The sequence below is a fragment of the Xenia sp. Carnegie-2017 genome, unplaced genomic scaffold (genome assembly GCF_021976095.1).
Source record: "Xenia sp. Carnegie-2017 unplaced genomic scaffold, XeniaSp_v1 HiC_scaffold_1, whole genome shotgun sequence".
Lineage (NCBI taxonomy): Eukaryota > Metazoa > Cnidaria > Anthozoa > Malacalcyonacea > Xeniidae > Xenia > Xenia sp. Carnegie-2017.
The window spans coordinates 4,905,061-4,917,789 of record NW_025813402.1 but is presented as its reverse complement, the minus strand read 5'-3'; the positions used below and the strand labels follow the sequence as shown (position 1 = coordinate 4,917,789).

At 31.9% G+C, this 12,729-nt stretch overlaps 2 protein-coding genes across 10 annotated transcripts in view; both read left to right on the top strand.

Moving 5' to 3' along the window:
- The window catches only part of LOC124433845, a 40,722-nt gene extending 35,822 nt beyond the window's left edge, over positions 1 to 4,900 (top strand). For all 7 annotated transcript variants that reach the window (XM_046983694.1, XM_046983684.1, XM_046983648.1 and 4 more), the window contains 9 exons: positions 23 to 215; positions 306 to 400; positions 1,049 to 1,121; positions 1,534 to 1,755; positions 1,911 to 1,949; positions 2,134 to 2,268; positions 2,408 to 2,504; positions 3,089 to 3,313; positions 4,447 to 4,900. In XM_046983694.1, the coding sequence (XP_046839650.1) occupies positions 23 to 215; positions 306 to 400; positions 1,049 to 1,121; positions 1,534 to 1,755; positions 1,911 to 1,949; positions 2,134 to 2,268; positions 2,408 to 2,504; positions 3,089 to 3,313; positions 4,447 to 4,838 (1,471 nt within the window). In that variant the 3' untranslated portion in view covers positions 4,839 to 4,900. The remainder of the gene's footprint in view (positions 1 to 22; positions 216 to 305; positions 401 to 1,048; positions 1,122 to 1,533; positions 1,756 to 1,910; positions 1,950 to 2,133; positions 2,269 to 2,407; positions 2,505 to 3,088; positions 3,314 to 4,446) is intronic.
- Positions 1 to 12,729, top strand: part of LOC124433873 — a 75,869-nt gene that overhangs the window by 25,368 nt on the left and 37,772 nt on the right. The window contains exons 2-5 of one of the 3 annotated variants that reach the window (XM_046983734.1): positions 9,712 to 9,859; positions 9,938 to 10,059; positions 10,247 to 10,455; positions 10,531 to 10,723. The exons of 1 other annotated variant lie outside the window; for it this stretch is intronic. In XM_046983734.1, coding sequence (XP_046839690.1) covers positions 9,712 to 9,859; positions 9,938 to 10,059; positions 10,247 to 10,455; positions 10,531 to 10,723 — 672 coding nt within the window. Of the gene's footprint in view, positions 1 to 9,453; positions 9,527 to 9,711; positions 9,860 to 9,937; positions 10,060 to 10,246; positions 10,456 to 10,530; positions 10,724 to 12,729 lie in introns of those variants that run through there. One more of the 3 variants, XM_046983744.1, reaches the window with a different exon arrangement.

The following is a 12,729-nucleotide window of genomic DNA, read 5'->3' as shown; positions in this document are numbered from 1 at the left end:
TAGTCGATGTCATTTATTTCAGGTTTTACAGATTTCAAAATCCACGAAAATTAAAAAATCTGATGATTTACAACAAAGGAGGCTGTACAAAAACATCACCAGGGATTGGGGACGTTAAGTTTGTCAAGGATCTGATGACTGAAAACATTGTGACAACAAGTTTTCGTTGCTCAAAGTTTGGATTGGCTTACAATAAAAGAGCACAGTTTGGATGGGTATGAAGAGAATGATTCAATTGTTGGGTTAATATGAACGATATGATCTTTTAGAATATGGTTTAATGTCTGTCCTTTTTGCATTTGTAGGCAAAAATGAACAATTGTTTATGCAAACCCTGTCCTTTGGGATTTGCTTTTCACCACAAATATCCCCTTCAAACTGACTTTTCTGGAGCATTTAGGTAACAATATCAGTGGTATTGGAAGTAAAAATCGTTCCCCATTCTATAAATATATATTTACACAATGTATTACAATGTGCCCTTCCGGTTATCACCATAGTAAAATGGTGACTCCTGCACTTGGGACACAGGATGTACAATTACACATTGTATGGATTGTATTGTAGAGTCACCAGAGTGCTCAAACCTATAAAGGTGAGCTTTGCATATCCTGAACACGGTGAGCGTCTCATTATGAGACTCTTCACACAATCCGAAAGTGCTCAAACTGCGCACGCACAGTGAGCGTAATATACAAAGTGTATTATTATGTGCCCTCCCTGCTATCACCATAGTAAAATGGTGACTCCTGCACTTGGGACACAGGATGTACGGTTATATATATGGCTATAAATATATATAGTAGCTGAAGTAGCTTCAAAATTCTCTTCGGAAGATGTAACAAAAGTAATGAAAATGTATGTAGGAAATACAGAAACAATTTCAATAAAATAAATAGCTAGTTTTAGTAAAGGCTAAACATACTAACTTAGGAACTGCATGTCAATGAAATTTAACGTTAACTTTAACATTTTTAAAAAATTCAGCTATATTTATTGAAAAACTGCGAACAACAAATTACTTTCATGTATATTATTTAAAATTCAGCTACAGTACGACAAATGCAATTTCTGGTATGGAGTTTGGAGCGACGGCATTGGTTGGCTGTGATAGCACGAAGGTTTTTATTTTACTTTGTGCATAATTTCATTTTGATGAACATGTTTAAGCTGTGTAACTGAGTCATAAAGTGTAGTATGCAGATCAAAGGAGACAAAAAACAGCGTATGATAATTTTAAAATAGTTTACACCGCACAATTTTACTTCCATGGCTAAGCATCAAAATCCGATCTTCGTTTGAACAAGGCTCACTAATCTATAAATTAGAACAAATGCTATACGATAATCTTTATCTTTTGTCATCTTTTGCACAAAATTATTTGTTCATAGGCAATGTTTAATCATCCTATTTTCCTTATTAAGTAATTTTTATCTTGGAATGCACAGCTTCATTAGTTACATTCACTAAACCTAAAATAAACAACGTACAGGTTATAACTTATTATTTAAAATAAATTTTGCTTTTATATAGTGCTGTGGGTGTTATGGTCCTAAGAATGGGAAAAACGATTATTGTTTTAAAGAATGTGAGGCAAAGAATGGCGGAACAATTAAGAAAAATGTTTATGCGTGGTTTTGGGTGCGCTCTCGTATTCCTAGAAGAATATGGAGGAATTGTATGGATTACAAAGTTATCGAAAATGGAAATGCTGTATGGTACAAGTTACTGGGTAGTAACGGAGTACCTGTGAAAGTATGTTGTTTGTGTAATAGTTGTCATTAATTGATGAATTTTTGATGTTATTGAAGAGAGAAGACAACATTGAAATTGTGGAAGAATTAAATATATTGGTATTTCAATTAGCTAATATCTTTCAGAACTACTAAACTTTCCTTATACATTTACAGGGTCGTTGTACAAAAGATAAACCATTGTTTTATGATGGAGTAAGTGATTTGTTGTGTGATATAGAAGTAAAATAATACGTTGTCAGTTCTTTTGAACTTTTCAAATGACTAGATACGTAACACAATAGTAGCTATGATTTGCTTGTTGAAATGCTCATCAATGTTGTTTTCATTGGATAAAATTGGTAACACAGCTACTTACATTTAATCTTTACTTAAACAGATGATTGTTGTACCAGATAATAACAGTTTGAAAAAAGTTCCAAATATTGAAGGAATGATGGTTTATCGTAAAGATAAAAATAAACTTTATGTCCAAGAAGATAAACAACTAAAGGCATTGGCTGAAGAAAAAAAGGTAAAAAATCTTAAAATGTTGTATGAGTCATAGTGAGGTGAGAGAAAGTGCAAAAGTTCATGCTTTTATAGCAATTTCCTCAATGTTTCGGCACATTTACATGCAGATTTTTGTTGATTTGAAACAATACAATGTGCAGATTCTTCAGACGTTGAACAAAGATATCTCTAAGCTCCAGAATGAAATCAACACCATCAATGCTACTTTGGGCAGAAGATTTATTTCATTGCTTTCTTGTATGTATTCATTATATGTAAAATTTTCACTATTTAAACTTTAATTTAAAGGAAAGATAATTTTTAGCTCCCAATTACTGAAAGTCTTGAAATTGTGAAGTCCCAACTTTAAACATGAAATAAAAGCAATTTGCGTAGCACTTTCACGTAACAAGATGACAAAAGTGGCGTAGAAAGCGTCAACAGGTGCCTCGAGTTATGCCCCAACTTTTCAAAATTAATAAAAAAAGTGCCCTTTGTTTTGTAAGAAAAGTACATTTTTTTAGGAAAAACCTATGCTTTTTAAATGAAAAACTGCCCCCAAAGGCATATGTCCCCCAACTTTCTCTTTCTTCCTACTCCACTTAATGACAATGATCTGAACAGTGGCGTATATTTGAACCAAGCTTCTTGTCATTCTTCTAGAATGGGGTAACCTTCCCCCAAATCTGACAACATGAACTTTTTGCTATAATAATCGTTGATGAAACATAATATTGAATGATTTTTATTATGGGCCGAGCTCCCCAAGCCCCACCTCCAATACACCCCTGTCTAAATCACTTTTGTCACGAACAGACATAAACTAAATAATTAACATTTAGATGATATCTCAGCCTCAAAGATACTCAGACGGGAACCAGAAAGATTTTTGAAACAGTTAAAGACGTGGTTTTCCTTTGATAAGTTGACTTGTTGTTGGAGAGCTTCCATTGATGGATGGAATTCTAGAATTTTCCACTCAAGATGTGACTTTCGAGGAAAAACAATAACTTTAGTTAAAGTTGGGCGATACATCTTTGGTGGATATTCAACGATAAGTTGGGGTGGTAAGTTTTAAAATCATTCCGTGTGTTTATGTGATGTTGCTAGTGGCTTATTAGTGCTGTGCACCGAAAATTTATGCATGAAATTTCAAAACATTGAAAATTTTTTGTCAAAGTGAAACAAATTTTTTTCTTTAATTTCAATTTTTCGTTGCACAAATGGACATGATACGAGATTACGTTTTTAGTACTTAAAATGTGACATCTTACAGTCACCGTGAGTCGCGGCAATAGAAGCCTTTCAAAAAATTTTGATCAACAAATTAGCTCACGTTTATCAATTGATCTATGCTCCTCAAAGAAACTCTTTGAAACTCTTAACTTCCTGTTTTGAATTGACTAATCGAACAATGTGTTTTTTAAAGTAACTAATCACTTCAAAGCTTTGTGAATCACCCCGCTTCTGAAAAAACCATAGGCAACTCACAACTACGGGTTTTTTCCTAATAAATATGAAATAATATTCCTTTCGTACTCCTGAGTAACCTGATGAAGAAATTGCCTCGCATTAATCAGCGTTACCTCCATCTACCCAGCGCGACGTTCGTGTGATGTGAGTCTTATCGGTTCAAAAAGTTTCGTTAAGGAATTCCGTACATCAGTTGATAAACATGAGATAATGTGTTGATAAAATATTTTCGAGACGATTCTATTACTGCAACTGTAAATTATGATCTTAGTTAAAATTTCCTATTAAACTTAATTCTCTAAAGTTATTTTCTCAATTTTTCCTAGTAGAGCATACTGTTTCTTGTTTAGAACACTAATATGTCTCCTTCATCTACTGTCATGTTGATCCCTGGCGAATGAGTGTTTTATTCTGTCGAAATTTTAATTTTTCATTTACAATAATCTCGTATTTTTGCTTTATTTTTTGTAAATTTATTTCTTTAGACGTTACAATACCAATGTTCTTCCTTTGACTTAAAATCTAGTTTTGGATCTGGAAAAATACGTCAAAACTTTAGCTTCTTCTCTCGCCATCCGGCTTCGGTGCCCAGCACTAGTTTTGACTTTCCCTCAAATTTTGTATTGGTTAATGGAAAATGTAAAGTTGAAGTGAAAGCAATAACGAATTCAGTTCTTGTGCAGCAATTTCGTAAAATTTTGTTTTCTATGCTTGTTTATATTTATAGGTTCAAGTGGTTATCGAAGCAGTTCCAGTACTTACTTGTTCTCACTTCGTAACAAAGACAATTTAAGTCCCTTTAGATCCCCCGTTTATCGTTACAGCAGCAGTGCCATCCATACTAAACCTAGCATTGGACCCACGTTTGGAGCAGGACATGACCTCTACATTGCAAACAACGCAAACAAAAACCAAAATTCTAGAACCGATTTTGGAGACACCTATCGTGCTCCATCTGGTTACAGCTATGGCAGTAGTAACACCAAGCTCTTCTTGCAGGTTCACGCTACTTTACACCTGATGAAGTTGAAGTTTATTACTATGTTTAGCATTTCACGTGAATTTCACGTGATCTTCATAATGATTAATTCAACCATGTATGATGTAATGTTTGAGTAGATTTCGTAGATGTAATTAAATGTCGTCTTGATTATTTCTTTCATAATTATCTTTCATCAAAATTTTGTTTTGTCTCTTTTTTTATTTTCTCGCTGAACTCTTTTACAATTTTTTTCGTTTTTTCTTTACTCACTTTAAGACTTCAAAATCTCCTCATAGCTACTGGAAAAGTTCGTATTAAAGAGTTGCTATGATTGTCAAAATGAGAAAATTGATGAGATTGTGAAACGGAAGTACCTTTACAATCACAAAATAATATTGTCCATCATTTGACTTGCTCAAAAATATCTGAATATATTGTTGTGTAATATAGATTACATGATGAAGCAAAATTATCTTAATTAAAACCATTTTGAAACTAGCCTTTCTTGCCGAGAATTTAGTTGTAATTTCCTAAACGTAAAGTGATGTACTCATAGTTTTCTAATTATTTGCATGTAATTTAAAAAAGATGAAAGAATATTTATTTAATTTTGTAATGCTACATTGGAAATTGATGAAGATGTGATGAAATCGTTCCTCCATAGTTTAAGTGACCTTAGTCCAAAAGTAAGCTGATTAGAATTGAACAAGTATACGTGTAAGGACTGGAGAAACATATTTTTGACGGAGCATAAAGACAAACTGAAACTTGAGACATTGTATTCAATTTTTACTTATTAGACTATATTTGAACTTAAAATACTGTCGAAGTTATCCTTAATGCTTTCATCGGCTTATAAAACTGACGTTGTTGAAGATTTGAGCAGTCCTCTCTATGAAAGAAAGCAATTTAGTGGTGAATAGCCTATTCTTTGTTAATCACAAAATTAATCAAGGCAAGATTAAATATATGAAAATTAAAATAGATGGAGTCGATGTCACAGAGTTCACATCATACATATATCTTTATAAAAACTGGGCTTAATTCAAATGATTTTAATAGTGTTTAAGATCCTAGTGCGATTGTTTGAAATAAAAATCATGCCACAACACAACTCAGGTTCTCATCTTTGTAAGTTACTAATTTTAGTTTATAGTATTTTGAATTATGTATTGTATACATGATTAATACATACACGAGAGCCCTTGATTAACATTAACATAAATACTGAAACTAGTTAACCAGTCAAAAATATGTTAAATTTTGTTTGTTATTAATGCACTTTCCTTTGAGAAATTAAAAATATGTTCATTTTACTGTTATGGGGCGTTTAATAAATGTTAGTGTCGTGTGTCTAGAGTAAAAAAAGAATCGATGTTTTGATTATCCAATGTTAGTCCAGTTCATTCAAATAGTCAGCTTTGCGTCTCAAAACTTGTTTTAGACATGTTTGTGCAAAATAAAATGTGTACTTACATCGGTATAGCAACCCTATAAAATTGGTCTTTGATATATAGGAAAGAAAAAAAATTCGAAGAAGAGCTTGGTGAGCTTGTAAATTGTTAGTGATTTTGCAGAACATTTCCACACCAGTTTATTTGCATGTGAAACAAATAAGAGTTTATCATCTGACAGATATGGAGAGGTGAAAAATGAGTCCGACACACGATAATGAGAGTAAGTGTGTACGATTAAGGCTGAGATAAAATTCACTTTTTTGGCTATAGAATTGTTGCGAATCGTTGACCGAATCTAAATAGGGAAAAACTAGTTGGAACGAAGTGGTTTCCAAAACATTCGTAATGTATATTAATAATGCATTTTTTTGCCTCACTCTCGACTCCTTATTCTCACTCATGACATTTCACGTTCCATTTCAACAGTCGGCATGAACATTTAGACAAGACAAACTCGACGCTGTAATCACCTTAAAAGACAAAACTGAAAATATTTTTACGTTAATGAGCTGAACTCTGTTAAAGATAAACTGAAAAATGCAATGAAAAATGTAAATTTGACAGTAAAACTGAAATGTAATTTATTAACCAAGGGATCAATTGTCTTTTATATCTGGGATAAATTGATTTAGTGACATACTGGTAAAATGTTATGCCCAGTTTTACTCATGGTAAAATCTTCATTTTAAGGACTGAATGTTTGAATCAAAACGTGGTTTTTATGTATAACGTCACCGACAGAAAGACAGAAATATAAATTTTGAATGCTTTGTATGATCTTTGGATTGCTGGATCAATTTTGTAAAAATATGTTATTATGTACATTTCTTAACTATGATAATTCCTCTGTTTTTGAAAATGTATGTGTATATAATAGACGTTTATATTATAAGCATGACAAAAATTTAAACAAACTGTCTTAATTACTTTCTATTAGAATACACGTATTGAACAACGTAAATTGAAACATATGTCTTTAAGCTGATATATTTTACGTTTTACTTCTAAAATATGACACTATCACAAAACTAAATCCTGACTAAGATATTTCGTATACTTTTAGTTCTCATTTCTTGATGAGAACTAAATGCTGAAGCAACGGATAAATATTGGTTTTATACAATAAACATTCAATCATGTAGTCAAGTACATGTAAATAAAGTACTTATGGTGGTGGAGGTCGTGCAAAGACAATGAACTCAGTGGTTGTCTTGATTAATTGTATGCTAAAGAGTTGTCTTTTTGCAGATTGGCTTATACCTTAATCGCATGATCGAAACGATATCAACAGAAAGTTGTGCAACTTTACATATCTATAAATTTCATGCAGTATACATAGATTCACAACACGAATGATTATTTTTGATTTTGCTTTAATTTATAATTACTAGCGATACTGTTAATTTGCTGTCTACAGACAAAATTTTGTATTCACGAAATATTTGCTAGTGCAGCTTTGCATGTATAGTCAGATTTGCATCTCAAAACATGTAGAGATATGTTTATTTAAAAGAAATGTGTACTTATATCGATATAGCAACTTTATAGAATTTGTCCAATTTATTGTGTTTTTGTGTGAAATTTGCGTTTTTATGACTGCATTCATATAAATGCATGGCAAATCAATGAATTCAAAGAAGTGCTTGGTGAACTTTGTGAGTGATTTTGTACATTTAAACACCAGTTTTAACGTCGATGTTGGTACAATTATCAAAATATGTCATTGCATATGATTATGACTTTAATTTGCATGTGAAACAAAAGCAGTTTATCATTTAAGGGAAATGTGAGTGACAGATAGAAAAGACGGGGAAAATAACTTTTGCAGATTTATTTTTTTGTCAGACACACTATTTTAGACTGAGTGCATATGCAAGGTGAATGTTGAGTCAAAATTCACAATTTTTAAACCATAACTGAGCTACGTTTGATCGTGATGAAACTGATATTCTTTTCTTACCTAAGAGTCGAAGATTTACGATTGCCAACGATTAGTTGTAGAATCGTTGCAATAACTGCAACCAATACAATGTGTTGAAAAATGAGTCGAAACGCACAGGTTTCCAAAATATTTGTATTACACTCACTCTCGAATTCTTATTCTCACTCTTTCCATGTTCGACAATCAAATGTACATTAAGACATCTCGGCGCTATATCTGGCATTTATCTGCTTATTTAGCAGAAAAAACTGGGAACACTTTTATACTAATCAACTGAACTCTGTTAAATTATATTAGAAAATGCACAGAAAACATGTAAATTTAACGGTGAAACTGGAAATAATTTGTCTAACGTAATCCAATGACCTAGTATTATATAATAAAGTGTCTGTAAATTTGTATCTGGGATAAAGTGACAGCCTGGTAAAATGATATGCTCAGTTTTTCTTATAGTAAAGAACATTATTTTAGGGACTGAATATTTGAATCAAAACGTGGTTTTCTTGTATAACTTCACAGAAAGGAAAACAGAAGTATGAATTTGAAATTTTTTGAAATCATCTTCAAATTTTACGATAAATTTTGTAAAAATGAAGTAAAATGTATATTTTCTTGATTATGTTAATTTCTCTTTGTTTGAATATGGCTGTGTACAAAACGTTATATTAAACATGCCAAAAATTTAAACATAATATCTTAATTTGTATTGGAGTATGCGCATATTAAACAAACAAATGTCTTTAACCTGATATCTTTTACCTTTTTCTATGTGAAGTATCATTATATTACAAAACTAATTTGCGCAAACTTTTAGTTCTCATAACTTAATTGATTGGTTTTATACGTTAAACATTCAATTATTAAGTACATGTAAATGAAAATAAGCTCAGTTTTTAAAGAACTGGTGTCTTTGATTAATTGCATGCTAAAAAGTTTTCTTTTGGAAGATTGACTATAATACCTTGATTTCTTGATCAAAACGATATCAATAAAAATTTGGGCAAGTTTACAATACCCTATATCACAAAGATAAACTAAATATCGTGGAAATTTCATACGTGCACAAATTCACAGTACAAATAATTATACTCAATTATAAATAACTTGTCTATGTTTGTATACAGTTTAATTTAAGTTTTAGTGCCTTGGTTGCTTTATCTCCATTTTAAACAATCGTATATAGTTATGTTACCTGCTCAATAACAATAATATGTTTCAGTATACAATTGTCAATATTTGTCGACATGTATGTCATCATCTTTTTGTTATAGCGACATCCGTCTCAGTTTGAAAGGCATCAAAAAAGGAAGATGCAATTCCAGAGCTCACAAAAACGTTTTAACGGCATTTCATAAAGAAAAAAATAAAGAGCCCGTATTTTCTTCTCGCAATTCTCCTTGGAATCTCAGGAAAATCTCAGTCTACGGTAACAAAAACTGTTTTAACGTTTTGAACGTGGGATGTTACATCAATTTGATTTTTTCCTAATGTAAATGTAGCTAATGTCTATTGAAATGTGAATGATAAAATGACATATTGCTTTTATAAAGCTACAAAGTAAAACTATACCAGCTGAGCAAATGAAAGATAAATTGTTGAAATTCTTTATAGAAAATCAAGATCGTTAAAGGAAACGACCCAGGACCATGTTCAAAAAAAAGCAATGGAGAGATGACGTTGGTTCGCGATCGACAGAACAAGCCTAAATTCTTGATGTGCTCTAAAGTTAACGGTATTTTTGGATGGAGAACCATAGATGGTATGTATGATACAAACTTTTGATTTTTACATTTAGTTTAATATAATAATACATAAATTACGTAAAACCATTTCTCAGGTTCTAGTTCTCCAGGAGAGTTTTTCAACCCAGTATACGACTGCTCAACCATATTGGATAAAGACCCAAAAGCTAAAGATGGATTTTATTGGATAACACTTGGAGAAAAGAAATCGAAAAAGGTAAATATATAAGATGAATGCAATGTTCACTGATCATGTAGGAACATATAGTATCTTTACGGATTGTAATCTTCCAGAAAAATCAAGAACTCGTTTATCAATCGTTTTTAATTACCATTCCAAATCTATTGTTGATTGTAGACGTAAACGAATTTTGAAAATTCAAGTGAGAATATTTTCATTTAAGGTTCATTGTGATATGACAACTGATGGTGGTGGGTTCATGTTGATTGGTCGAAAAAATACATCTGTTACATGGACAGTACCATCTAACAGCAAGACCGTGGAGCCATTTGGTGAACCTCATTGGATACGTTCATTAGGAGAGGCACCGATGGTTGATTTTAGAGTTCAAATGGCCACTAAAGATGATTTTAAGACAACTAAAGCTCATTGGTATAAGAATGATCTCTTTTGGGAGCATTAATTTTTCATAGAAAAGCAAATTTTGGTCGATGTCATTTATTTCAGGTTTTACAGATTTCAAAATCCACGAAAACTAAAAAACCTGATGATTTACAACAAAGGAGGCTGTACAAAAACATCACCTGGGATTGGTGACGTTAAATTTGTAAAAGATCTGATGACTGAAAACATTGTGACAACAAGTTTTCGTTGCTCAAAGTTTGGATTGGCGTACAATAAAAGAACACAGTTTGGATGGGTAAGAAGAGTATGGTTCGATTGTTGGGTTCATATCAACGATATGAACTTTTAGAATATGGTGTAATTTCTTTCCTCTTTGTGTTTGTAGGCAAAAATGAACGAATGTTTAAGCAGACCATGTCCTTGGGGGTTTGCTTTTCACCACAAATATCCCCTTCAAATTGACTTTTCTGGAGCATTCAGGTAGCAACAGCAGTGGTATTTAAAATAAAAGTCGTTCCCATTCTAAAAATATATGTTTACGCGGCCTATTACAATGTGCCCTCCCGGCTATCACCATAGTAAAATGGTGACTTATGCACTTTGGACACAGGATGTACGGTTACACATACTAACTTAAGAACTGCATGTCAATGAAATTTAACGTTAAATTTAACATTTTTCAAAAATTCAGCTACATTTATTGAAAAACTGCAAACAACAAATTACTTTCATGTGTATTATTTAAAATTCAGCTACAGTACGACAAATGCAATTTCTGGTATGGAGTTTGGAGCGACGGCGTTGGCTGGCTGTGATAACAGGAAGGTTCTTATTTTACTTTGTGCATAATTTCATTTTGATGAACAAGTTTAAGCTGTGTAACTGAATCACAAAGTGTAGTATGTAGATTAAAGGAGACGAAAAACAGCGTATAATACTTTTAAAATAGTTTACACTGCACAATTGTACCTCCGTGGCTAAGCATCAAAATCCGACACTCGTTTGAACAAGGCTCACTAATCTATAAATTAGAACAAATGCTATACGATAACCTTTATCTTTTGTCTTCTTTTTGACAAAAATTATCTGTTCATAGGCAATGTTTAATCATCCTATTTTCCTTATTAAGTAAATTTATCTTGGAATGCACAGCTTCATCAGTTACATTCAGTAAACATAAAATAAACAACGTACAAGTAAAAACTTATTATTTAAAATAAATTTTGATTTTATATAGTGCTGTGGGTGTTATGGTCCTAAGAATGGAAAAAACGATTATTGCTTTAAAGAATGTGAGGCATAGAATGGCGGAACAATTAAGAAAAATGTTTATGCGTGGTTTGGGTGCGCTCTCGTATTCCTAGAAGAATATGGAGGAATTGTATGTATTACAAAGTTATCGAAAATGGAAATGCTGTTTGGTACAAGTTACTGGATAGTAATGAAGTACCTGTGAAAGTATGTTGTTTGTGTAGTAGTTTTCATTAATTGATTAGTTTTTGATGTTATCAAAGAGAATAGACTACACAGAAATTGTGAAAGAATTTAATATATTGGTTTTCCAGTTAGCTAATATCTTCAGAATTACTAAAGTATCTTTACATTTACAGGGTCGTTGTACAAAAGATAAACCATTGTTTTATGAAGGAGTAAGTGATTTGTTGTGTGAAATAGAAGTAAAATAATACGTTGTCAGCTCTATTGAACCTGTCAATTGGGTGAACACAATAATAGCTCTGATTTGATTGTTGAAATGCTCATCAATGTTGTTTTCATTGGACCTTCTAAACACGGTGTTAATTTTCACTTACTTAGGCTAAATCTTTACTTTAACAGATGATTGTTGTACCAGATAATAACACCTTGAAAAAAGTTCCAAATATTGAAGGAATGATGGTTTATCGTAAAGACAAAAATAAACTTTATGTTCAACAGGACAAACAACTAAACGCATTGGCTGAAGAAAAAAAGGTAAAAAATCTTAAAATGTTTTATGAGTCATAATGAAGTGAGAGAAAGTGCAAAAATTCATGCTTTTACAGAAATTTGCTCAATGTTTCGGCACATTTAAATGTATATTTTTGTTGATTTGAAACATACATTGTGCAGATGCTTCAGACGTTGAACAAAGATATCTCTAAGCTCCAGAATGAAATCAACACCATTAATGCTACTTTGGGAAGAGGATTTATTTCCTTGCTTTCTTGCATGTATTCTTTATATGTAAAATTTTCATTATTTAAACTTTAATTTAAAGGATAGATAATTTTTAGCTCCCAATTGCAGCACTATAAACCATCT